The 24,829-nt window shown below is 33.7% G+C and overlaps 3 protein-coding genes across 3 annotated transcripts; all 3 read left to right on the top strand.

Moving 5' to 3' along the window:
- Nucleotides 1-5,244: 5,244 nt before the first annotated feature.
- LOC111200039 lies at nucleotides 5,245-8,481 on the top strand. The gene has a single exon (XM_022690716.2). It carries the CDS (start codon nucleotides 6,839-6,841, stop codon nucleotides 7,598-7,600), a length of 762 nt encoding a protein of 253 aa, XP_022546437.1. The 5' UTR covers nucleotides 5,245-6,838; the 3' UTR covers nucleotides 7,601-8,481.
- An 8,700-nt stretch (nucleotides 8,482-17,181) lies between these two features.
- LOC106360648 (protein GET1) lies at nucleotides 17,182-18,860 on the top strand. The gene is made up of 8 exons (XM_013800275.3): nucleotides 17,182-17,406; nucleotides 17,560-17,670; nucleotides 17,741-17,820; nucleotides 17,908-17,978; nucleotides 18,150-18,220; nucleotides 18,306-18,387; nucleotides 18,471-18,520; nucleotides 18,596-18,860. The coding sequence occupies exons 2-8, from the start codon at nucleotides 17,560-17,562 to the stop codon at nucleotides 18,665-18,667; spliced, it is 537 nt and encodes a 178-aa protein (XP_013655729.1). The 5' UTR covers nucleotides 17,182-17,406; the 3' UTR covers nucleotides 18,668-18,860.
- A 3,556-nt stretch (nucleotides 18,861-22,416) lies between these two features.
- Nucleotides 22,417-23,743, top strand: LOC106359597 (CASP-like protein 2B1). Its single transcript, XM_013799269.3, has 3 exons — nucleotides 22,417-22,834; nucleotides 22,921-23,053; nucleotides 23,326-23,743. The coding sequence occupies exons 1-3, from the start codon at nucleotides 22,611-22,613 to the stop codon at nucleotides 23,581-23,583; spliced, it is 615 nt and encodes a 204-aa protein (XP_013654723.1). The 5' UTR covers nucleotides 22,417-22,610; the 3' UTR covers nucleotides 23,584-23,743.
- The last annotated feature ends 1,086 nt before the right edge of the window (nucleotides 23,744-24,829 follow it).

Raw genomic sequence — 24,829 nt, 5'->3', positions numbered from 1 at the left:
TTGGATTTACATCGTTTCTCTCTTTATTGTTAATTTCAGCTTCGGTATCTGCGAACTTATCGATAGTGCTCTGATATGATGATAAACCCAATTAGATAGAGAGGACTAACATAATTATAGTTAAGTGGGACCGGATGAGACAAAACATAAAATGTCTTTAGGTTAGTTGAGAGAGATTAGTGACAAGGCGTGCCAATTTCTTTTACTCCCATTACAATTATAGAGGGTTCTTGGGATGAGGTTCTTAGAGAAATATAAGAAACCGTCTCTTAACTTTTAATTAAAAAAGCTAAGAACCGGCTCTTCGTTTTTTTAGTTAAAAGTTAAAAGATATTTTCTTATATTCCGTTAAGAACTCCACCATAGAAATCCCCCATTAATCATGCTCTTACAACTACTCTATGTAAAACTAATTACTCAACGGACGAACACTGCAGTTAATAATAAAATATTTCTATATATAGTTATTTATATGTTTTTAATACTATTAGAATTACACCGCATGCTACCATTCAAACCCTTATTTTTATTTTCCACTCTATATGGTGAAAATGATAGAATCATTACTTAATTTCCAACGAATGGATGACATTCCTACGGAACAACAACTCTAGTCTTTTTGGATTTTATGGAGAATTTGGAAATCAAGATGCAATTGAATTTAAATAGAAAAACAAAAAAATAAATCCTCAACTTCAACCAAAATGGACACAGGAGGTTGGTGTTTAAAAAAAAAAAAAAGGACACATGAGGTTGTAAAAGCCTGGATTAGTGCAACAGCTGTTCTTAACAATTACTTCAAGGATAGTCTCCAAATAATAACACTCGTTGGCAGAGACCACCACCAGGTTTGGTAAAATGTAACTTTGACGTAGGTTTGTTCAAAAACAACGGACACGAAAGATCAGGGTGGGTGACTGGAGACATTTGTGGAATGACTATTGTTTGGGGATCATCAGTGACATGTTTTTCAAACTCAGCAAGCAGAAGGAAAAAATATTACTCAGGATCTAACTGATGACCATTAGAGGAACATTAGAAATGAGTATGGAAAAAACGCAGAGGAATAAAATTATATGAATAAAAAGGAAAATTATTCCTCATCACTTTGGGAGAGGAACAAATTTGTTCTATATTCCTCTAAAATTAAAGGAATGAGAAGGAATGAAAAGGAAAGACTATTCCTTATAAATGGTAAAATAAAAAAGGAATAACAAGGAATGCATTATTCATTTTCATTCCTTGATCACGATGCATGGTGTATGGGAATCACTGATATTGTCTTCAAGGAGATAGCAAGAATCTGATAAACTCAGTCTATGGAAAACATAAATACGCATTCAAATGTGGAACCAAAAATTTAATGTGTTGTTTCAGCTTTACGAAGAGATCAATTAATAGATCAGCAAATAGTCTAGCACATGAGGACAGTCCTTTTTTTTAACAACTGATAGAAATTTCATTAAAGAGATTAAGAAGTAGCTGGGATCCATAACTATGGAAGAAGTACATGTCTTTGCAAGCCCATCAACTGGACCATTACAAACATTGGGAGTGAATGAAGTGACAAGAGAGAAAAGAAAGATAGAAGAGAAGAATAGATCAGCAAGAACCTTGTAGAGCTCTGTCGACCACTGCCGAGAAGATATTGCTTCAGTGAGCACTGTGAATTTTTTCATAGCTCAAGAGTCAAGATCGTATCCGCCTTTAAAACTGTATAATTGTTTGTATAACGATTATATACTTTCTTTTTGTGCACAAATTTAATTAAATCAAGACTATGGTGTTCCAACGATTACAATCGGAGGTATGCTCGACGGTAAGATAACAACAAAGACAATAAAGCAATAAAATATGGGATAGAAGTGCTACAAGGAGAGACTAGCTCAAAGTAGAGAGATCCGCAGATAATCTTCACTTGAATCCTTGAAACCACAGCTCGGAAGAGCTTCAAATAGTCTGAAAAGACGTTGAAATACCCTAGTGAAAGGGATTGAAAGAGGGATAGGAAGCCAATAAGTAACCCGTCAAACGAAAGAGACTAGCTCTACAACCGTCTATGATATCCCGAGAGACTAGGTGAATCCCAAAAGGTTCGAATAGCAAAAATATCGGTAAGCGAAATGATAAGGCGGTTGAAACTCTTTTCACCTCCGATTCCATTGGTGAATTTGATGCTGAATTGAGCATAATAGCTGGCAAAGTCAGATGGTGTTGTTGGATGAAGTCCTAAAATTGATGTTTTAGACGCCTACAACTGAAGCCACCAAGAAAACTTTCTGAAGAGACTATGTGAATCTCGAATAAGACGGAAAACAAGAAAGGCCTGAAACGTCTGAGTTTAGAAATAAAGATCCAGTAAAACCTTAGGGCCCTAGAGCCTCTCAAAATAGAACTGTGTCCCAAGAGATGTAACCAAGCCAAAGCCCATGAATAATGCAAGAGACTGCAGATCAGGGTTTTGTTGAGCAGTATCTTTAAAAAGAGATCAAACTTTTAAGTTATGTAAACTCAGAACAAGTATTTAGCTTTAGAAAGTATTTACATGTTTCAAATTTATAATATATACATATATAATGCTTAAAATTATGCATATAAAACCTGTGTAAAATGTGTCTGAATATGTTTCTCTTCTTTAATGTGTTAATCGTACTATATATAACATTATTTTAAAATTTCAAAAAATTTATATCACATACAAAAAACCATCAATAAAAAATATAATTCTCCATCTACAACAAGAAAAATGAAAAATTATAAACATATAAATTTAAATTAAGAAAAACTAACGTTGAAAAAATAAGAAGTTAATGTAAAAGAAAAAACCGACAAATAATATTATAAATAAAATAAATTTATAAGACACAATCCGCGCGAAGCGCGGAAAAAATCTCTAGTCTCTATAAAAGCCACTTAAATCTGATCTATTACTTTAGAGTCCTATTTTTTTATCTACTGTTTAAAGTTGTCATTTAAGTTTTGGACCATTTCATAACTAATTATACAACATACTTAATATTGGCTTATTTGTTAAGTATTTAAATATTAATTAGGTTATAAATTTGTATTATTACCATAATTTTTGGAGAATTTGTTAAGTATTTAAATATAAAGTCATAAAAATAATTAAATCTTCTAAGTATAATTTACTACAGATATTTTAAATATATCATATTTAAAATCATCTGAATAAATATCAAATAATAAAAAATATTAGTTACTTGATTCACTATAATAAATGTGCAAATAAAATATCCCTGTTATTTATAAAGTGGGTACTATCCTAGTTTGTTATTATCTTACCACCCAACCCAAGACATTAAACTCTCAATGCAATCTCCATCTCTCTTCCTTCATTCTCTCTTTTTACCACATACCATGGGTTTTTTCTTGAAAGGATAAGGTCAGGAAGATTGCAAATGATGGTTAGAAAGGCTCAACACTAACACTTCCACTTGAAACCCTAATCTCTTCTGTCAGTACCCATAATAATTCTTACATCTACCACAGTCCACAAGTTCATACTGTTAAAGAGTCCATAACATCTTCCACAAACGCAATTTTTTTTGGTCCATCAGTATCCAAATAATCCAATCCTTGTTAAACAACTGGTTTTACCCACAACTATAGAGTCAGCTCAACGTTTCCGTTACCCTTCTCTTGCATAAATCAAAAGCAAACACGAGAAATAAGATCAATATTCCAGTTACCAGGATTTTTGTCGTTAAAGAATGACGTTAAGATACTAGTTAGTTAGGTTTATGAGAAACATTATGGAAGTTGTTTTGCCATCTTTGTTTAGTTAGATATGGTGTGAGCTAGTGAGTGCAGACCGGCTCAAACTTTACTCTCTTAAGATGAGTTTGGTTATAACATATGATATGTTACAACTTGAATTTGTGTGTGTGTATGTCTGTTTGTATGTAGCATGTAACAAGTATATGTAACTTGATCTTTATGTAAGTAATTTTTATTTTCAGTCAATTTATGGTTGGAACCTGATAATTAGAGTCCATGATTTATCTCAACCATGCGATTTCCTTTCCCGAACTTGTGAGACTTTTCAATCTTTCTCCACCAATTTTTGGGCGAACAGCCAATTCACTAATGTGAACTGTTACCAACAGTTAAGATACATACTTTAAACTAATGAACTGTGAAATTTATACACTTGCAAAATATTCTATACATGAGTTAACAAATTATAGGTCAATGGGTTAACAAGACATTGACCTAACCCGTTGAAATTTTCTAAGTCGGAAGGCACGCCATAAAAAACAACCTCAATCTAATTTTATAAATTTATTGTGAAAATTCATACACAAACTGAACAAATAATAAAAAAAAAAACTTAAAACTACAAAAAATGTAACTTCAGACGAGTTAAAAGGTGGAGATACTAGATATGTTCTCAATGTAACAAATTTAAGTAAAAATATTATCGTTTGGGCTTTTTGTGAAATTCATCATATTAGGTCGTTGAATATATTCTATTGGTAAAAATAAAACGATGTGATGAGCCATCATCATAATCCAAGTCCAACGAATACATCATGTAGATATATGTTCACAACCACTACAACGCCACATTTTGTCTATATAGGTGCCCACATCATGATCATATTTTTCTAGCTTTTAAGTTTTGACGTTTCCACGTTAGTAAGTCTTTAAGGAAAATACTTTTTTTCATTTGAGCAAATGTTTGCTTTTGGATTTTTCGTGAATCAAAGCCAACAACCAGGAAGAGAGAATCTAGGGTCTAACCTTCTAAGATTACATTTTGTCCAAAAATGTGTTTAGTATCTTTTTGACAATAATTTGATTAAGTTGTTTTTTCTAATAATCTAGGGTTTAACTTTCTATAATATTGATTAAGCAAAACTCATACACATATGTTTTTATTCACGATAATCATTAAAAGGAAACATCCTTAAATGTATATCGCGGAAAATTAATGTCGAGGAATAAAAGTGGAGTTGAATGGATGCTAAAATGAGAAAATAGTGAAGATGGAATTCTACTAGTGAAAAGTATGTGGAAAATCGATAATAACGAATAATTTGGATTGAATTGAATGATAACATTATGAGAAGAAACTATAGAGAAAATGAAGACCATATCCAAACAAACTTACGCTCTTTTCGTCACTGCAATTTAAAATTTTTATGCCCTTTAAAAAATAATAATTAACCTTTCCAAAGCATATTCCATATGCATACTCCCTTACATGTTTCATGCAATATATTGATATGCATGTTGCATGTACGATGTAGACATACATGCCCTAGAAAGAATCAGATAAAAAGTTCATCAAGATATTTCTACCAGGATTACAAGTTGCATTAACCTTGTTTAACTCATTATTGTAGCGAGTCTCGTATAGTTCATGATTTAATTACTAGCTAATGATCCGGCGTCATTGGTGCTAAACTAGTTATGTTGTATGATGACGCATACACTTTAGTTAGCATATTTGGTAGTTTTCTGAACTTGTCATCAGTTCTCAAATTAGTTATTTTAGTTTATCTTATCTGTTCATGGTCATCTTAACGATAAAAGAATAGTGTGCTTGTATGTTCATTAACTATATATGTGACAACTTTATCGTTTAAGTGACTTAGATATAGTTTCACGAGAATTTCTTCTGATTTCACACGATTTTTTTTCTCTTTGACTTAGATTCAAGTTATTCTTTAGTGTTTTTCATATGAAAACATACTCAAGTGTAATTGTCTAGTAATAGTGTATGATTGTTAATGGCTGGTGAACTAAAAATAAAGTGTTCCGGATTAGGACTTATAAAGTATAAATAAATAATAAGCGGGTTGGGTTGTTTCGGCCCATGAAAAATATCAGGTAATCTTAAGCTCGGTTGGCCTCTAGCTTAGCTAAAAGGTTAATACAACAATCTAAAGTTGTAAATCCACACGACATGTTTTATTACAGAACAAGTACCTAAACTTGAAGACACCAACGAGTTGTTAGCCTATTGATAAAAGAGTGTTAAATAGCCACTCCGACACTTGATAAAGAGGTGAAACTACTTTTTTATTTTAATATTTTATCAAAAAAAAAATTGAAGATGGACATTCTTAGAAACTAGAATGTTGGACAATCTGCCAACAAGTCTTTTGAAAACAAGAAAAACATACATAAAAATTTCAAGGTCGGGTGTTACCGTTGTTGGGAGCAGTTTGAACCTTATATCCTCCCCCATATTGTGATGATCTAGTCAGGCTTTATGTGTGTGCCCTATATCTAATAAAATATGTAATATGGAGAATGACCCTACAACGGTCACACATATAAAACCACGTATTTGCGTCAGTATAACTTTGATCCATATAAGCCATATGGCTCATTGGTGTGGTGGAGCTTCAAATTACGCTCATGGCTAAAATGTTGTGTTGCATGTGTATATTCATTAACCATCACAAATGGCTCTGCTTATTTTTCTTCAGTGACTCCTTGAAGATCAATCTCCTCTCACTCGTCGACATACAACATGGATAGGTAACAACAATAACACACTTTTTTTTTGTTAAAGGGTTTTCATAAAAAACACACTTTTCATAGGAAAAAATCAGGAAATAAAATAACTACGTCGATCGAGAACCTATAAAAAACTGGATTTTTCTTATACAAAATTGAGAAACATATGGATAATTAGTTAGAAACATTAAAATTGCTTGTTTATTTGTTTCTTTGAGATACCGTATAATATACGGTTGGTATTTGTAACATTTCTTGAGCACAAACAAACAAAAAATAACAAAATTTCTAGGTTTTAAAAGCGTTGTCTCTTCGTTCTCAACCATTTCTTCTTCTTCTTCTCCAAATGGATTCAACATCCAGTCATGGAAACCTCGTTGAAGAGAGGGAAGAGCTCATGGTGCTTCCCAGTGAGAACAACACTCGACCCATCATTAAAAAATCCCATCTTTTAAAACCCCATGTAACCACCACCCTTGATGGGTCTGAACCTTCTCCAGGCGTAAAGTCGTCACCTTTATCCGTTTCCTTCTCTGGGTGGAGGCTCCCGAACCAAAAGTTCAAGTCTTGGTTTCGAAAAATGTCAGCTTTACACAAACCCATCTGGATACAATCCGGAATCTTCCAAGCAATCAAAGCATCCACTCACAAAATCCGCAGAAACCCGTCTCTCATCCTCTCCCTATCTCAGAAATGGAACCCTGAAACCAAAACCTTCGTGTTCCCTTGGGGGGAAGCAACGATAACCCTCGAGGACGTGACTCTCCTTCTGGGCTTCTCCCTTCTGGGTTCCTCTGTATACACTCCCCTCGAAAGCTCAGAGATTAAAGAGTCAGTTTTGAAGCTAGAGAAACGGAGAAAGGAGAGCGGGAAGCAGGTTTCATGGATCTCGAGCTTCGAAGACGATCAGATGGAGCACGAGGCTTTCCTTGCGTTTTGGCTTTCCAACTTTGTGTTTCCTGAGAAACAAGGCTGTTCGGTTTCGAAACATGTGTTCTCCGTCGCTGTTCGTTTGGCTAGAGGTGAAAGGATCGCTCTTGCGCCTGCTGTTCTCGCCAGTTATCCACCGCCTAATGATCATCGATATGTCTTCATTTTGATTAATTAGATTAATCTGGAAAGTTTGATTAGTAGCAATCTCTCACAAAAGAAGCGAGACAGTATAGAGCGGGATTTGAACAGGGAGAAGTGGACATGGGGATGTAAAGCCTGAAAGGCACATCAAAAGTGGTGGGAGCAAATGTTTGTCGGGAAGTAATTGGAATGTAATGGCATGCATACACCAAAGCTGAAGCTGCTATACGACGTTTAGGGTTTGGATTTACATCGTTTCTCTCTTTATTGTTAATTTCAGCTTCGGTATCTGCGAACTTATCGATAGTGCTCTGATATGATGATAAACCCAATTAGATAGAGAGGACTAACATAATTATAGTTAAGTGGGACCGGATGAGACAAAACATAAAATGTCTTTAGGTTAGTTGAGAGAGATTAGTGACAAGGCGTGCCAATTTCTTTTACTCCCATTACAATTATAGAGGGTTCTTGGGGTGAGGTTCTTAGAGAAATATAAGAAACCGTCTCTTAACTTTTAATTAAAAAAGCTAAGAACCGGCTCTTCGTTTTTTTAGTTAAAAGTTAAAAGATATTTTCTTATATTCCGTTAAGAACTCCACCATAGAAATCCCCCATTAATCATGCTCTTACAACTACTCTATGTAAAACTAATTACTCAACGGACGAACACTGCAGTTAATAATAAAATATTTCTATATATAGTTATTTATATGTTTTTAATACTATTAGAATTACACCGCATGCTACCATTCAAACCCTTATTTTTATTTTCCACTCTATATGGTGAAAATGATAGAATCATTACTTAATTTCCAACGAATGGATGACATTCCTACGGAACAACAACTCTAGTCTTTTTGGATTTTATGGAGAATTTGGAAATCAAGATGCAATTGAATTTAAATAGAAAAACAAAAAAATAAATCCTCAACTTCAACCAAAATGGACACAGGAGGTTGGTGTTTAAAAAAAAAAAAAGGACACATGAGGTTGTAAAAGCCTGGATTAGTGCAACAGCTGTTCTTAACAATTACTTCAAGGATAGTCTCCAAATAATAACACTCGTTGGCAGAGACCACCACCAGGTTTGGTAAAATGTAACTTTGACGTAGGTTTGTTCAAAAACAACGGACACGAAAGATCAGGGTGGGTGACTGGAGACATTTGTGGAATGACTATTGTTTGGGGATCATCAGTGACATGTTTTTCAAACTCAGCAAGCAGAAGGAAAAAATATTACTCAGGATCTAACTGATGACCATTAGAGGAACATTAGAAATGAGTATGGAAAAAACGCAGAGGAATAAAATTATATGAATAAAAAGGAAAATTATTCCTCATCACTTTGGGAGAGGAACAAATTTGTTCTATATTCCTCTAAAATTAAAGGAATGAGAAGGAATGAAAAGGAAAGACTATTCCTTATAAATGGTAAAATAAAAAAGGAATAACAAGGAATGCATTATTCATTTTCATTCCTTGATCACGATGCATGGTGTATGGGAATCACTGATATTGTCTTCAAGGAGATAGCAAGAATCTGATAAACTCAGTCTATGGAAAACATAAATACGCATTCAAATGTGGAACAAAAAATTTAATGTGTTGTTTCAGCTTTACGAAGAGATCAATTAATAGATCAGCAAATAGTCTAGCACATGAGGACAGTCCTTTTTTTTTAACAACTGATAGAAATTTCATTAAAGAGATTAAGAAGTAGCTGGGATCCATAACTATGGAAGAAGTACATGTCTTTGCAAGCCCATCAACTGGACCATTACAAACATTGGGAGTGAATGAAGTGACAAGAGAGAAAAGAAAGATAGAAGAGAAGAATAGATCAGCAAGAACCTTGTAGAGCTCTGTCGACCACTGCCGAGAAGATATTGCTTCAGTGAGCACTGTGAATTTTTTCATAGCTCAAGAGTCAAGATCGTATCCGCCTTTAAAACTGTATAATTGTTTGTATAACGATTATATACTTTCTTTTTGTGCACAAATTTAATTAAATCAAGACTATGGTGTTCCAACGATTACAATCGGAGGTATGCTCGACGGTAAGATAACAACAAAGACAATAAAGCAATAAAATATGGGATAGAAGTGCTACAAGGAGAGACTAGCTCAAAGTAGAGAGATCCGCAGATAATCTTCACTTGAATCCTTGAAACCACAGCTCGGAAGAGCTTCAAATAGTCTGAAAAGACGTTGAAATACCCTAGTGAAAGGGATTGAAAGAGGGATAGGAAGCCAATAAGTAACCCGTCAAACGAAAGAGACTAGCTCTACAACCGTCTATGATATCCCGAGAGACTAGGTGAATCCCAAAAGGTTCGAATAGCAAAAATATCGGTAAGCGAAATGATAAGGCGGTTGAAACTCTTTTCACCTCCGATTCCATTGGTGAATTTGATGCTGAATTGAGCATAATAGCTGGCAAAGTCAGATGGTGTTGTTGGATGAAGTCCTAAAATTGATGTTTTAGACGCCTACAACTGAAGCCACCAAGAAAACTTTCTGAAGAGACTATGTGAATCTCGAATAAGACGGAAAACAAGAAAGGCCTGAAACGTCTGAGTTTAGAAATAAAGATCCAGTAAAACCTTAGGGCCCTAGAGCCTCTCAAAATAGAACTGTGTCCCAAGAGATGTAACCAAGCCAAAGCCCATGAATAATGCAAGAGACTGCAGATCAGGGTTTTGTTGAGCAGTATCTCGCCGACGCCGTTCTCTGGAAATGGATCAGCCTCTCCACGTTCGATGGGACTCGTAAATCCTGTTGATGGATATCTCTTGTAAACTCTTGTGTAAAGACTTAGGAGAAGACGCAGTGGGCCGAGCCTTGGCTTTGCCGGAGATGTCAATAAATTTTCTTTGTTAGGGTTGTCTCTGTAGAGTCTTTGGTGAGCCGGTGATGTAACGAAGACGGGATACACGGCGGGACCAAGACCAGCAAGGCAAAAGATGAAGGTGGGTGAGAGACAGCGGTTGGAGATGGGGATGGTGGATGGACTTAGTCTCCAAATTGAAAGAGTTGCAATGCTGTACGGTGAGTCTCGTCGTAGGTGAAAGTGGCGAGGAGTGGTGGAGGCGATTCAGATCTACACGAACCCCCAGATCTAGCGAGCCAAAGCTCGGGATAAGTAGATCTGGTGGTTGGGCTTCCATATAGAGGAGCGGCGCCGAGAATTAGAGTAGGAAGGGCGATGGCGGCGGTGAGCAGAGGAGGTTACGTCTGAGACCCAAGCGTTGACTTCGCTGGTACAAGGAGGCGAAAAGATCTGGAGTGAGAAGCTTCGAGAGGGACCATAGGACACAAGTCGTATGATACAGCCAGAAGACAGAACCAGTAACTGAAGACGACGAGCAGACGGGAACAAAGCAGGACGAAACAAAAGACGGGGAGAAGGACCTGACGCCGACGGCCAGGAGCCTTACCGGTGTCTAGAAAAACAGCCCACAAATCTGCTTCGGGAATCGGGTATGTAAGAGAAAGGAGAGATTGTATTATTATACTCACACACGACTATATACTCTTTTTATCAATAAATAAACATTGATGGAAAAAACTCTCTATGTTGTGAGTTTATCTGTCATAGTGATGAAATTTTTTTACACAAGTAATGTTGTCCAGCAGACACATGATTGACAAAAGAGACTAAAGAAGTTTATACTTGTATCTTGTCTCCTTGAGACTCAGAAAAGCAATGAGTTGTTGATGTAAGGTCAAAATCAAAGGGTTTCTTTATAGAACTCATATTCTCACTTGAAGTTGAGAAAATAAAGATGGTAATAAATAGGAGATTTGAATCAATCATCTAATCATCTGAAGATGAAAGAAAATTATTGTGAGTACAATACAAGATAGCATAAAATTTACTGAATGTTCCAGAAGAGGATATATATGATGCTCCAGAAGAGTAAATAATAGTACTGCATATAAGAATGCAATTTAAAATCCTTATGACATCATATTCTTATAAGTCTCAAAAGTAAGAAGGATCTAAGAAAGAATACATGACCCATGTAGGGGATGTTGTTGATTCTAAAAATGAGAATCATTCGAGATTGATAAACCTGTAGTATTATCATCTCGAGGGAAAGAGTTAAAGAATCTCACATTTTATGATAAATGAAACATCCAGAGATTATGTTTACACTAAATTGAGATTGATGAATCCTTCATAGAGTAAACCCACGGAAATTTGAGACAAATTATACTGAGACACTAAGAGAAAAGGAATGTAAAATTCATTTCAAAATAGAAATATTTCTCAAGGCAGTAAAAGTATAGTTGAGAAAGTGTCTACATCCTCTTACAGATTGTACTACACAAAATAGTGTAATGGAGATAAATATACTGTAAACCAAAAGTTTACAAATTATTTGGCATGACCAATTAGACCATTTTGGTTCAGTAATGATGCACAAGATACTTACAGTTTATGTGAATAGTCATTGAAGAACTAGAAGATTCTTCTGAATGATTTGACACATGTTGCTTGCTCATAAGATCAAATAATAGTATAATTTTTCACCAGCTTAAAGAAGTAATTGGCATAAATAAAATAGATGTTAGTGGACTGATCACCCACTATGTATCTTTATAATATTGGTGAATTCACTATAAGTATTTGATAATTATTTGATAATTATTGAATGTTCATGGGGATAAGTATTGAACATTTGAGCAACATAATTCGCACCAAGCCAATAAATTATAAGTAATTCTCCCATCACTGGTTTTGGGTCAGAAACCAAACATTCTCATCTAAGAATTTTGAATGTGCAATACACATTTTTGTTGCTCCACCACAGAGCTTTAAGATGAGTTGGGAATATATGTTGGATATGAATTCATACTATTTAGAGCCATCTCCGAAGGATATAAGTAATGCTCAATTTGAATGGTAAAATTGAATTAGTATTTCCAACATAAGGCGGAGAAAGTAAACAGCTGAAAGTTGAAATGAATTATCATTGATTCCCGGACTAAAGAGAACGTGAAATAGAATTCCAAAAGATAATTCAGTAATATAGCTTAGTAAAGCAGTTGCCAGACACATTTGCTGACCCATATAGATAGAGTGATCAAGTCACATATACTAGCTGTAAATGCTCCAATAAGAATAGTTGTTCTAGAAGAACAACATCAAACTGCTAATCACACCTGAAGCGTGGTAGACATGCTGGTTCCTAAGATAAGATTCCTCGTATATGAAAAGGAGCATATATTGATAATGGTCAAAACGAGGCTAAAGTTTTTGAATGATCTCCATAAGAGACATTAAACATGACTGAAAGAAATTCAGGTACCTGAGACAATGAATAGATCTCAATATGTTATGTCATGTATAAAGCAAATCAACGTCGATGATATTTATGCATGCAAAGTAGCAGTTGATATGATAAATGAAGAGAAAGATCATGAAAGAAAACTCTATTGAAAAGTGTACACAAAGAAATGATTGACCAAATCAGAAAGATATAATAGACAAAGATATAAACTTCTTGGGAAATAGAGAAGTATTTGGACTAGTAGTCCATACACTAAAAGGTGTAAAACAAGTGAGATGTAAATGAGCCGTTGCACACAAAGAAGGATCAATGTTAATCCCTGAAAGATAGAATCCATGAAGGATTGATGGTATCAAAATCAAGTTTCGGGAACTCTGCATATTCGATGGAACTGAAACAAACTATTTTATGGGATTTATGAATTATAAGATCAGCAAATGTACCCATTTGTATCAAGAGATTATGAATCAATATAATCATTGATATGATTATAAATACAAACTCCTGAAGAGTTATAACAATTTGTTTGTTTGGAAGAAAGATCTTGAAATGACTACATTTTTATGTGTTCCAAACTCGACATCTAGAATAAGAGATGTTATCTTAAAAGATCCTTAAAGATTTTAGGATGATCATATATACGACTAGTCTTGAAGTACCATACTTAAGAGTGTTATTTGAGAAAGTTACTAATCTCTTTCATAACTGAAAGATATAATTTCATATGACTAGAAACAAAGTCATAATAATAACTTTTATAGTTACAAATGAATAACTCGTATGTACGAGACGAATATCTTGATGAATGTATGTAAGAAATTTGGTTTGAAATCCAAGTGGACCAAGAAACTATTGTCTAAGTCAAAAGAGATTTATGGACAAGAAATCTAAAGGCCCTCGATATTGTAATAGATAGAGTTTATTCTGTTAAGCTCAATTCTCTGAAGATATTTATTTGATTGGAATGAATATACTGAAGATATTGTTTCCAGGGGAAGAAATATGATAGTAAGTGTCGTTGTACTCTTTTTCCTTATCATGGTTTTTATCCCACTAGGTTTTTCGATGTCAAGGTTTTAACGAGGAAACAAATAACACACAAAAGATAGACATCCAAGGAGAATGTTACAGTTTCAGAGATGAAAGTCTATCATTGTTCTAAAGAGAATCCAAGAAAATGATCAAATCATATGAAGACTCATGCACTACAGAAGAATGACGATGTTGGTATCCTAAAAGTTCATTCAAGTGACAATTTCGCTGACTTATTCACCAAGGCATGAACCACTGCTACTTTCAAGAAGTTAGTTCGCTTTATCAGAATGTGTTTTCTCAAAGATCTTGACGTATGTACACATAAGGGGAAATCATTACGCGCTGCACTCTTTTTCCCTTAACCATGGTTTTTCCCATTGGGTTTTCCTGGTGAGGTTTTTAACGAGGCAGCATCTACGACGTTTTGAAAGCACTTTGACATGATGATGGACATCAAGGGGAATTGTTATAAATATTGTGGTGATGTCCATATGGAAAGTCTTAGATATACTTGTTCCCCACTCCAAGTTAGACTTTGTATCCAAGCTATTGTAATCCCTATATAAGGAGTTATTATTCATGGAATAAGACACACCAATTATTTCCTTCTCTCTTCTCTATTTATAACATTTTCCTCATTATACCCAATACGATTTTAGTGGTCATTGCCAAGATATTAATGGTTAGATTATTATACCCAATACTGGTTATGGTGTGATGAAAAATTATCAGCAAATGACCACTATATTATTGTATGTTGTCTTGATACTATGTAGAATGATGTTAGAGTAGAAAGAGATCACCTCCTGCTGAGAGACTAATGTTTATATCATTACTAGAATTTGATCCGTCATTCGAAAAGGTGGATATATTTTTTATTGATTATTTCTAAAAATATTAGAGAAATTTTTGTGTTTTGATTAAATAGAATGTCATTTGAAACTTTAAGATTATAGTATTTTTCAAAATGAGCAAATGTAATTTTACTTTTTGTTTATCAAACATTTTTTTACTGCTTAATGTTTTACTTGTGCAAAACTTTAAATTTAGTAGCACCCTTTTTAGAATCAACTTTATGCAACAAATGTAAGTTTATTGGTACTACATATAAAATGTTTAGCTGTTAAGGATGAAAAAATCAATACAAATCATATTATTGTTACATTCAGATATAGTTGCATCGAACACAAATGAACACGACTAATATAATTTTTTTACCAGATTGCTAATTCATCGTCATGTATGTGATGTAACATTTATACAACTATGGTGTATAATGTTTTGCCCACATGAATAGTCATGGTTAGTAACGTCCACTAAAGCCACGTGAATATTCATAAAATGATGAGTAATGAAATAGTTTGATTTAATGTTATTAATATGGAGAAAAAATTGAAAAAATTGTTGAGTCTATTTAACGACAGTTATTAATATGAAAAAGGTTGAGTATATCTAACAACAGTTATTAATATGAAAGAGTAAGATGTGAGAATAAATAGTTAGACACCATTGGTCAAAAATGAGAAATGATCATGTTTTAATAGAATAGATACCCAATACTGGTTGATGTAGACTAAAGTTTTTTTCAACATGCAAAACCATTTCATCGATCATTTGTTCGTGTTTCAGTACTCGTATGCGGAAATAAAGAAGTCAGAATTTTCGTTAATCATGTCCTAGTTAGCATACATTGTGTGTTTGTGCCTTGTATTATGGTATAAAACTTTGAAGATGCTTCACTTTTATGATCTTCCTAAGATGTCCATGATTTAAATGACTTATATGGAATGGTATTTGCGTCTATTTGTAGGAGAAGATGGAGAAGTGAGTATAACTGTTACAAAGATTCCTCATCTCTATATGAACTATTACGCCAAGAGGAACACGTTACTTACTTAAATTCGATGAGTAAGGTGGATGTATGTATTCTACACTCGATGGCCAAAGGACCAAAATAATTTTGAAGTATGTATATATTCTAAAGTCGTTTTATGTTATATGTTACATTTCCTAGATAAATTAAGTTGGACTAACATATTCTGAATTCAATTCTAATGTTGCCATCTTAGCAAAATTGAGATGTAATAAAGAAACACATCAGCAAGGTTCAGTTGTAAATATTACAAATATAAGGTTATTATTTTAAAATGATTCTTAATTAATATATAGAAGATCAGTTAGGCAAAATTACAACAAGATGGTTCCAAACTGAAATTACAGTATTACTCACTAAAACACACCATAGTTCGACATTAGAAAATTTCTTGCATTCAATGAGATGCACATATATCTCTTAACTCAAATCCGAAGACCAAAAAACATAGGCATGTGTCCTCGTATTTTCCTCTTCGATATATGAACACAATCTACAAACCACATTGATTTGTAGTGCCTCAAATGGATTTGTGCTCGCATGAAACTAAAGACTAGAAGTCAGCAACTTATATGAGTTTTTAACGTAGAACTAATTATTGATAGGTTTGATTGTTTTATCTCTCGTATATATTAATTAAGATCTCTTTCAACTTTCAATATATAAGACTGTCTCTAATACTTCTTTTCGAGATGATAGCTCTTTGAATGTCAATCTCAAAAAAATTGGGCAAGGATCGATGGGTTAACTTTGGACCAGATGATGTGGATTGGTTGGACAGTATGAACCAGATTCTGATACCATGTAAGCTAGATGAGTTTTCAACTTAAAATCAATTGGTGATAAGTTGATTGACTCATCTCTTATATATATATTTTTAAGCTTTTTCGAATTTCCGATGTGAAAGACTTTATCTCTAGTAGTCTATTTATACATTATGTGCCCATCTTTTAACTATCTTCATGCATGTCTTCTTTCTTTACAAACTTATTCTCTTGAAAGTATCTTCCTAAATCATTTTGTGAGGTGCATAATCTTCATAGATTTAATGAAAATCAATCCTAGACAATAAACATATATCACATTTTTAACTTTAAGATACATACGACACGTTGTGTTCAAATAGTTCTAAATGTTTACTAATGACCTATGTATTTTTCATAAAAGGTGTATAACAAAGAGAGAGAGTACCAACACAGCATGCAACCAACCATTATCAAGAACCCAAATGATAATTCACGGAACAACTACAGAATAATTGCGATGCAATTATTATTGTAATAAAAATATATAGATACATAAATATATATAGATATTTTTAATATTATTAACTCCAGTGTGGTGGGGTTAGTATTATACATTCAGGGCCTTAAAAAAAAACTCAAATAGCAGTTGGTTTTTCTAAATATAACTGGCCGAGTCTCTCACATAGAAGCCCAATAAAGCCTGCTGAGAAAGGCTAAATCATTAGTTATCGTTATTTACTCTTTAAGGGCTTTAATTTTGTCAATAGAGACGAAAAGAGTCATGTACTCTTATTTCGAAAGATCTTAACCAATCCTCTTCTCTGTTTCAAAATGAGCTCTTCCGCTTGAAGAAGGCTTGCGATTCTGGAAATCTACGACGGAAATTGTAAGTTCTGATTCGATCACAGGGAATCGAAACCGTTTCTTCCTCATCGTGCAATCTCTATAGAATCAGATCAATTGTTGTTAACGCAGGATTACGACGGATCAAATTAGGGTTTCTATTTTGCGAATTTGATTTTAAGTTTGAAATGTTCAGATGGAAGGAGAGAATTTGATTAAAGATCGCGGCTTTGTGGCCGCTCCTCTGACGTTCTTCGTCGTCGTCATCTTCCAGTTGCTATCAAAGAGGCTAGACCAGTTGAAGAAGGTAATATACAAACAACGTTTTCATGAGTAATCCAATTTGAAAAGTCACATTCTTTGTGTAATTTATACAGAAAGGGTCGAAGAACACGAGGGAGGCAGAGCTTAGATCTGAGATTAAGCAGCTTTTGAGAGAGGCCACTGGATTGTCTCAGTTAGTAGTTTGTTGTGTTCATGTTTTTTTGTCTGAAGCTGTGGTGGAAACATCCATGTGAGTGAGTTTGTTTTATGTTTGGTTCAGGCCTGCCACGTTTGCTCAAGCGGCTAAACTTAGGAGGTCTGCAGCTGCTAAAGAGAAAGAACTTGCACAATGTGAGTATGCGTTTTGTTACATGTCAGCTCTATAGTGTGATGGTAATGCAATAGGGTAGTTAGATTTAGAAATGAATGCATTCTGGTGGTAGATGGATGGACCTACCATAGCATTTAATCTTTTTTGGTCTTGTGTATGTGTGTTTATGTTTTTTTTTTTGTGAAATTCAGATTTGGAGCAGCAGAATAAAGAAATTAATCTGTCATACGATATGTATGGAAAGGTTCTGCTTGCTTCAAAGGTAACTAAAGTGGTGTGATTCAGGCTTCTTCTTTTTTTTTTTTGAGAACTCCTTATTTGAGAAGTAATAAGAACTTTGTCTCTAGGTTTTGGTATATGTAATCTTGGTACTTTGGTTCTGGAGGACTCCAATTGCCATTATTGCTAAGCAGCTTGTTCAACCCTTTGGTAAGTAAAGTTAGATTTGCTGGTTAACGCTGGCTTTGGTACAACATACGTTAAAAAAATAATGAATGTGGTGTAATTCTCAGGGAATTTGCTATCTTGGGGGACAGGAGGTCACTTGACAGGCCATGTGATGGTAAGTTTCTTCTCTCTCCATCCATTTCTTTCGTGGTGTTGTGGGAATGAGAGTGTTGGTTTTGTGGAAATGCAGGTTGGGATCATACCGTGGCTGATACTCTCAACCAGAGTGAGCAAATATGTGTGTAGGTTCGTGGAGTTCTAAATCACAGTCCTGGAGTGACTGGAGTCTAATGTTTTAGGAGACATTTATGGTCAGACTTGGTTCTTTTTCTCATCATCTACCTTGGCAATTTTGTACATGATGTGAATCGTATTCTCCAGTTTGTGTTGGATTTGACCAATAACAAGTTGTTTTGTGTGTTTCATAACGACATTGGCCGAATGTCATTACAGTACATCAGTCTCCACTCCTCTTACGTATTGTCGTTTTTCATCTTTGAATTAGCCGACTTTGGACAGCCAAAAGACGCGTGGACCGTGGTAGTCTGTACTTATTTAGCACCACGCAGTGCATGTGCTTCATTAAGATGTACCAGTATATTACACCGGAACCTATATAAAAACAAAAAGCCAAAAAAAAAAAGAAGGGAAATTAGTATCGGTAAAAAACTAATAATATCCACTTCCACCGACTCTCATTAGCGGTTGATCTTAATTAATTATGAAAACAACTTAAATCATATGTTGTTTGATAAGACATGAAAGTGCAAGTGTCACATTTATTTATATCTTCATTTCTAACATGGGCATTGAATCAAATAAACCAAATATGGGTTTGGTTAGAGGCTAATCGGGAATGTGAAGTCGTAATAAATAAGAAGAGAAATGTTCATTTATAGTTGTCAGTGTAGTACTTGTGTGCGGGGGCCATACAAAGTCCCATCTTAATAGTTGTATACAGTTATCCGGTTATTAATCTTTTCTTATTCTTAATTTTTTTTGTCAACTTTCTTATTCTTATTTTAATTTTTCTGATTAAAACGTTTGTGGATTTGCAAATCTTCTAACCCGAGATTTATATAATGTAATTTAGCTTTTACAGATAGTAGATTATAGGGATGCGTGAGAAAACGAACCTAAAAATCTAAAATTGAACCGACATAAATGAATCCGAACCAAACCGAATTTAACAAAAATATATAAATAAATTTTATTTTAAGGTATTCCGAAATATGGATTTTATTCAAACCGCATTCGGAGTATCTGAAAATCCCAAAACTTTTAGAAACAAAAAAAAAAAACTTATATCAAATTTGTACTCGGTCCAAATTAGTAATCAATAATAATCAAAAATCCAAATTATTACCTAAAATAAGTATTTAAATTTTAGATCATCTACAATAATAATCTATAATTTTATCTATATTTACTATAAAATAGAGTAACTCTGTTATAGAGTTGGATTTGTTCCAATTGTTTACTCTATAATTAGTGATAAATTAGAAATATAGTTGATGAGACCTGAATTTGATATATTTTTTCACCTTTTTTGTGGAATGTAAACAATTAAATTTTGGTTTTGGCATAGATGGGTAAATGTGGTTGCAATGCAAATTTCATGTATGTGACATTAGAAAATGTTTTTAGCACTATTGGTAAAATTTTAGAGCCATATGTGAGTTTTCCAACTCACTATATGATAAAAGTTTTGATGTGTATTGAGAAGTAGATGCAAAATGACATCAACTTTTGTGAAAGAATCTTTACAAATGAGCAGATTCTAGTTAAAATTGAAATGCTAGAACAATTCGAAAGATGTATGATTTTATTAGTTTAGTTGTTCTTCCATTGTATTTGTTTGTTTCTGTACTTCGTATGACTTGTTTATATATTTGTTTGTTTTTTTACAGAGTTTTAAAATGTAAGAATTGAAGACTATTGAAGTTTGAGTTTTTTTTTGTCAACGTGATTATTGAAGTTTGAGTTTCAAAATCGCATTTGAAATTTGAAGGTTTTTGCTTTTGGATGATTTTCCTTTTGTTTTGACTTTTTTTTTATGTTTTGAAAACTTCATTTAAAAATATTTGATTATAAAAATAAATTTGACTATGGAATTTAAACAATATTGCTTTATTTTTAGCTTCAATTAATATTTCATGTGATTATGGATTTGTTAGTTGCTAATTTTATTTTCTTTATGTTTCCTTCCTATTAACGACCATTTCTAAATCATGTCACCATCAATCGTTAATGCAAAATTGTTTAGACTTGCTAAGTTTGTGGACTAGCATGATTATATCGGGTCACATACAAATATTTAGGTAACCAAAACTTGAATTAGTTATGAACTGAATTTAAAACGATTTCAACTAGGTTTGTGTTGTAATACTATACTACTATAAGATATGTGCCTTACGCATGATGAATATATATATATAAATTATTTAAAAAATATTGTATGAAAAAATAAAATTTATGTATTTGATCGAATTAATTTTTTTTAATTTTTTAGTAATTATATAATTTATTTATTGATGGACCGACCCTATATTTAAAAGAGTTATGCTTAAAGGATCACTTATAGCATAAAGGCCTAACGTTTGGCCTAAATGATTGTTTTTAATCTGAAGCCTTCTACGGTATATATAACGGCATAGGTAGGTTATCAGTTAGATATGAAAATATAAACCATACCTTTGTTTTAACTGCCAAGCATTATCTATGTAACTTTACGCAATAACTATGAAACTACAGATTTGGCAATTTGATTTCTATGCGAATTATGGCCGAGATTATTTAGGATAATATATATTCGGATTAATGGCTGAATGTATAAACTTAGTAAAAAAATATCTTCTTTTCTTAAATTGTACCACGAAACTTGGTGACAAATTTACACTTACCATATGAGATTGATTCATAATATGTGTATATACCTTGTTATAAAATGGAGAAACAATTAAAGTATATTTACCATATGAGATTGATTCTTCAATTGTGTATCACGCTAATTTGTATATTGCATGTAAAATTTTAATTTTCTTGTAAGCATTATTATACCGGCAGTAAATAATTGTTTCTCCTTTAGTTCAAGGGATTCAATTAGATTGACTATTGACCGACCACAAATAGAGAAAACCAAAATGACTCGTACCTTGCGTGATTTATAGTTAACGTGAGTATAGATTTGAAATGGGTACTTGCTAGGCCATCTCTCTTCCATTTTGAACCCATGTTTTCACTTAAGCCATGTTTCGGTGATCAAAATAATGCTTGGCAACCATACTTTTGTCTACAGCACACATAATTAATATTAGTCAAATGATATAGAAATTCCCTCATAACCAAAATTTATTGACCTGACAATGAACATTTGAAGACATACCTTGATTATTACTGAGTAAAAATCGATTATCATCATCTTCACTTGCAAAGAGTTATATAATTCAGAGATCGAGGTTCATGGTTCTGTTTTATGCGCTTTAGGTGTAGGCTGAATTTGTTTTCTAGGATTAAATCTTTTACCAGTAGAAGCTTTGTTAACGTTCGTCTTGTGAATTGTTTCGGTGTTTGTGAAAAGATGATAACAATTTTACTATAAAATAGTCCACGTCTCTAATGTTATTAATACTTGACAGCGTTGTTCTTGATCCTCTAATTTTTCATTCAATATAGGTAATTTCTTTTTTGAATTATCTTTAGTACTCAGACGTTTGCAATACACTCATTCTAATTGTGAAGAAGCTTTGAATAACAGTATCAAGTGCCATAAGACCAGACCGTTTCTTGCGAGTTAGGTCAAACTTTTATAGCAAAGTTTATTTTAAAATATAATCCTTGTTAAACAATGTTTAAAATATAAACGGTAGACTAAGTTTGTTATAAACGCGAACTATTAAAATGTAATTTATTAAATCTTTCTAGAGAAAAAAATGTTAAGACTAAGGTTTGCCCAAAGTCATTGTGAAAGTGTCATGTAAGCAATAAGAAGATGTTTAGAAGTGATGTGAAGTTTTAAAGCATGAAGCCTTTTCTTTTTTTAGTAAAAGTAAAGTGGGACATATTGAGCATTCTCTATGTAATAAGGCCATAACTCTTCAACTAACTGGTCTCTTTACTTCCTCTCTCTCTCTCTCTCTCTCTCACTCTCTGGTCTCTACGGACTCTTGTCTTGTCCGAAATCTAGATTTTCTCTAAGGGTACAAATGAGTTATCTGGGGATCGGAATCAGTCCCGGAAACGTGGCCAGCTACCACGGAGGCAAGATGAAGTTGATCGACCAGAGGCTTAGGCTCACGGAGGTTCTCTTACGCTGCTCCGTGAGTGTCTTCGCTCTCCTCGCACTTATTCTGATGGTTACAGATACTCAGGTCAAGCGAATCTTCGTAGTTGAGAAGAGGGCCAAGTACACCGACATGAAGTCGCTTGTGTGAGTCGAAGCCACCCTCATTTCACTTGAGAAAGATTTGTAAATTTAGTAATATTTTTGTTTTGTTTTGTTTTTGTTGAATGCAGATTCTTGGTGGTCGCGAATGGGATAGCTGCAGCTTATTCATCGTTGCAGTCAGTTCGATGCGTGGCAGGTTCGATGAAAGGAAGTGTTTTGTTCAGCAAGCCACTTGCTTGGGCCATTTTCTCCGTTGATCAGGTGAGTGAGTCTAGTCTAGTCTGTGTTTCTTTCTCCATACATTACTGTTGCCAAAACTAGTGAAGTAGCTGTGATAGTTTGGCTTTGTCGTTTGGATCTCAACATGGTCGGCCCGGGTCGGGTCAAATTAGGGTTTTGCTATATGTTGAAAAGTCTACCAGCATTTAATGGGTTTGGTTGGGTATAGTAGAATTGAATGTACGTTGGTAGGAATGTTGCTTTGTTTTTAAGAGTCTAAACTTGTAACGTAATGGGGGTGTAAATGAGAACAGGCTATGGCTTACATGAGTGTTGCGGCTATAGCAGCAGCATCAGAGTCTGGTGTGATTGGAATAAGAGGTGAGGAGAAGCTGCAATGGATGAAAGTGTGTAATATGTATTCCAAGTTCTGCTACCAAGGAGCTGGAGTGGTTGCCAGCGCCTCTATTGCCTCCATTGCTATGGTGTTCGTCTCTTGCATTTCCGCTTTTAGTCTCTTTCGCTTGTACGGTGCAACTCAAAGACGGCTAAACCTCGCCGTGATGAAGTGAAAACGTACGCACCTTCTTTTAGTATTCATGAAATGTTGTTAAGAAACATAAAAAAGTGAAATCTTCCTTGTGTTAAAATACGATAATCTTCTCTCATTCTGTGTAACAAACTATATGTAAAATTGGACCTAGTGTTTTATCTGTATCAATGTGTTATCTACTGTGATCGAACGAAATACGAACAAAACAGCTCATAGTGTGTTATGTTCTCTATTATACCGACATATAACAACTCTAGTTGTATTATCTCTGTTTCAGATGTTCCATGTTAGGACTAGTGAACATTAAAAAGTTTTGGTTAATCGTTTATTTATGAACACCTTATCTATAACATATTTTAATGTATGTCCATATGTTAATACGTGAGTCTTAGACATGTTACTATATTTTAAAAGTCATTTGTCACATAAAATGTTTGTGTTTGAAAAGGTTTTGTCTTCCACGTCTCACTCTAGAGTCGTAGTCGTAGTCGTAGTCGTATGATACTTTATAGTATGCTTATAAAAAAATTATCTTTCTTAGTAATACATATTCAGATTATGTCTCAACTTCTGTTTTGAAAGAGTATTAGTTTTTTTTGTAGACAGTGTTCTCTATCGAATATTTTCTACATATTTGTGGAACTTCCCTGGAATTTGATATATTTTGTTTAATAAAATCATTTTATGAATTGTAAATTCATTTAAAAAATATACAAACCTACGCGCCGGAATACCACTAGTTTTTTAAATAGTTTACTTGTCCAAATCCCCTAAAATCTAAGATTTTTTTATCAAAAAAAAAAGAGTAGAAAACAAACCAAATGTCATTAATTATCTCAACTGAAAAAAACTTTTGTTCACTATGTCAAATGTTTTCAGTTTAAGTGATTGATGGGATGAAACTAATATTACTTGTTGTAATTTTATACTTGGAGAGACTATGGACTTCGACCCCATACTTCAGCTTCATATCTCCTGATATTCAAAAAAATAATAATGAATTTGATTGCACAGCCGAAAAACGGGCTACAATTAGGTTTGGACACAAAACGGATATTAGAAAAGTTTCTAGCATTTGTGATCTGCTAGTGCTATGTCTCGAACTAATATTTATATGAGAAATTCTTAAGTTCACCCCCTAGGGTGAACCTCTAGGTTCACCAACCAATAGTGTTTGAGTATTTGATATTTGATATCTTTTAAAAAAGGAAACAAAATTGAATATCCAAATTAGATTATATTTTTAAAATAAAATAATAAAAATA

The sequence above is a fragment of the Brassica napus genome, chromosome A8 (assembly GCF_020379485.1).
Source record: "Brassica napus cultivar Da-Ae chromosome A8, Da-Ae, whole genome shotgun sequence".
Lineage (NCBI taxonomy): Eukaryota > Viridiplantae > Streptophyta > Magnoliopsida > Brassicales > Brassicaceae > Brassica > Brassica napus.
This window is presented reverse-complemented; position numbering and strand designations above follow the sequence as displayed.

Coding starts and splice junctions, on each gene's coding strand:
- LOC111200039 (XM_022690716.2), top strand. CDS start 6,839: ATGGATTCAACATCCAGTCATGGAAACCTCGTTGAAGAGAGGGAAGAG.
- LOC106360648 (XM_013800275.3), top strand. CDS start 17,560: ATGGAAGGAGAGAATTTGATTAAAGATCGCGGCTTTGTGGCCGCTCCT. Junction 17,821..17,907: donor GAGGCCACTGGATTGTCTCA/GTTAGTAGTTTG, acceptor TGTTTGGTTCAG/GCCTGCCACGTTTGCTCAAG. Junction 17,979..18,149: donor AGAGAAAGAACTTGCACAAT/GTGAGTATGCGT, acceptor TGTGAAATTCAG/ATTTGGAGCAGCAGAATAAA.
- LOC106359597 (XM_013799269.3), top strand. CDS start 22,611: ATGAGTTATCTGGGGATCGGAATCAGTCCCGGAAACGTGGCCAGCTAC. Junction 22,835..22,920: donor ACCGACATGAAGTCGCTTGT/GTGAGTCGAAGC, acceptor TGTTGAATGCAG/ATTCTTGGTGGTCGCGAATG. Junction 23,054..23,325: donor CCATTTTCTCCGTTGATCAG/GTGAGTGAGTCT, acceptor AAATGAGAACAG/GCTATGGCTTACATGAGTGT.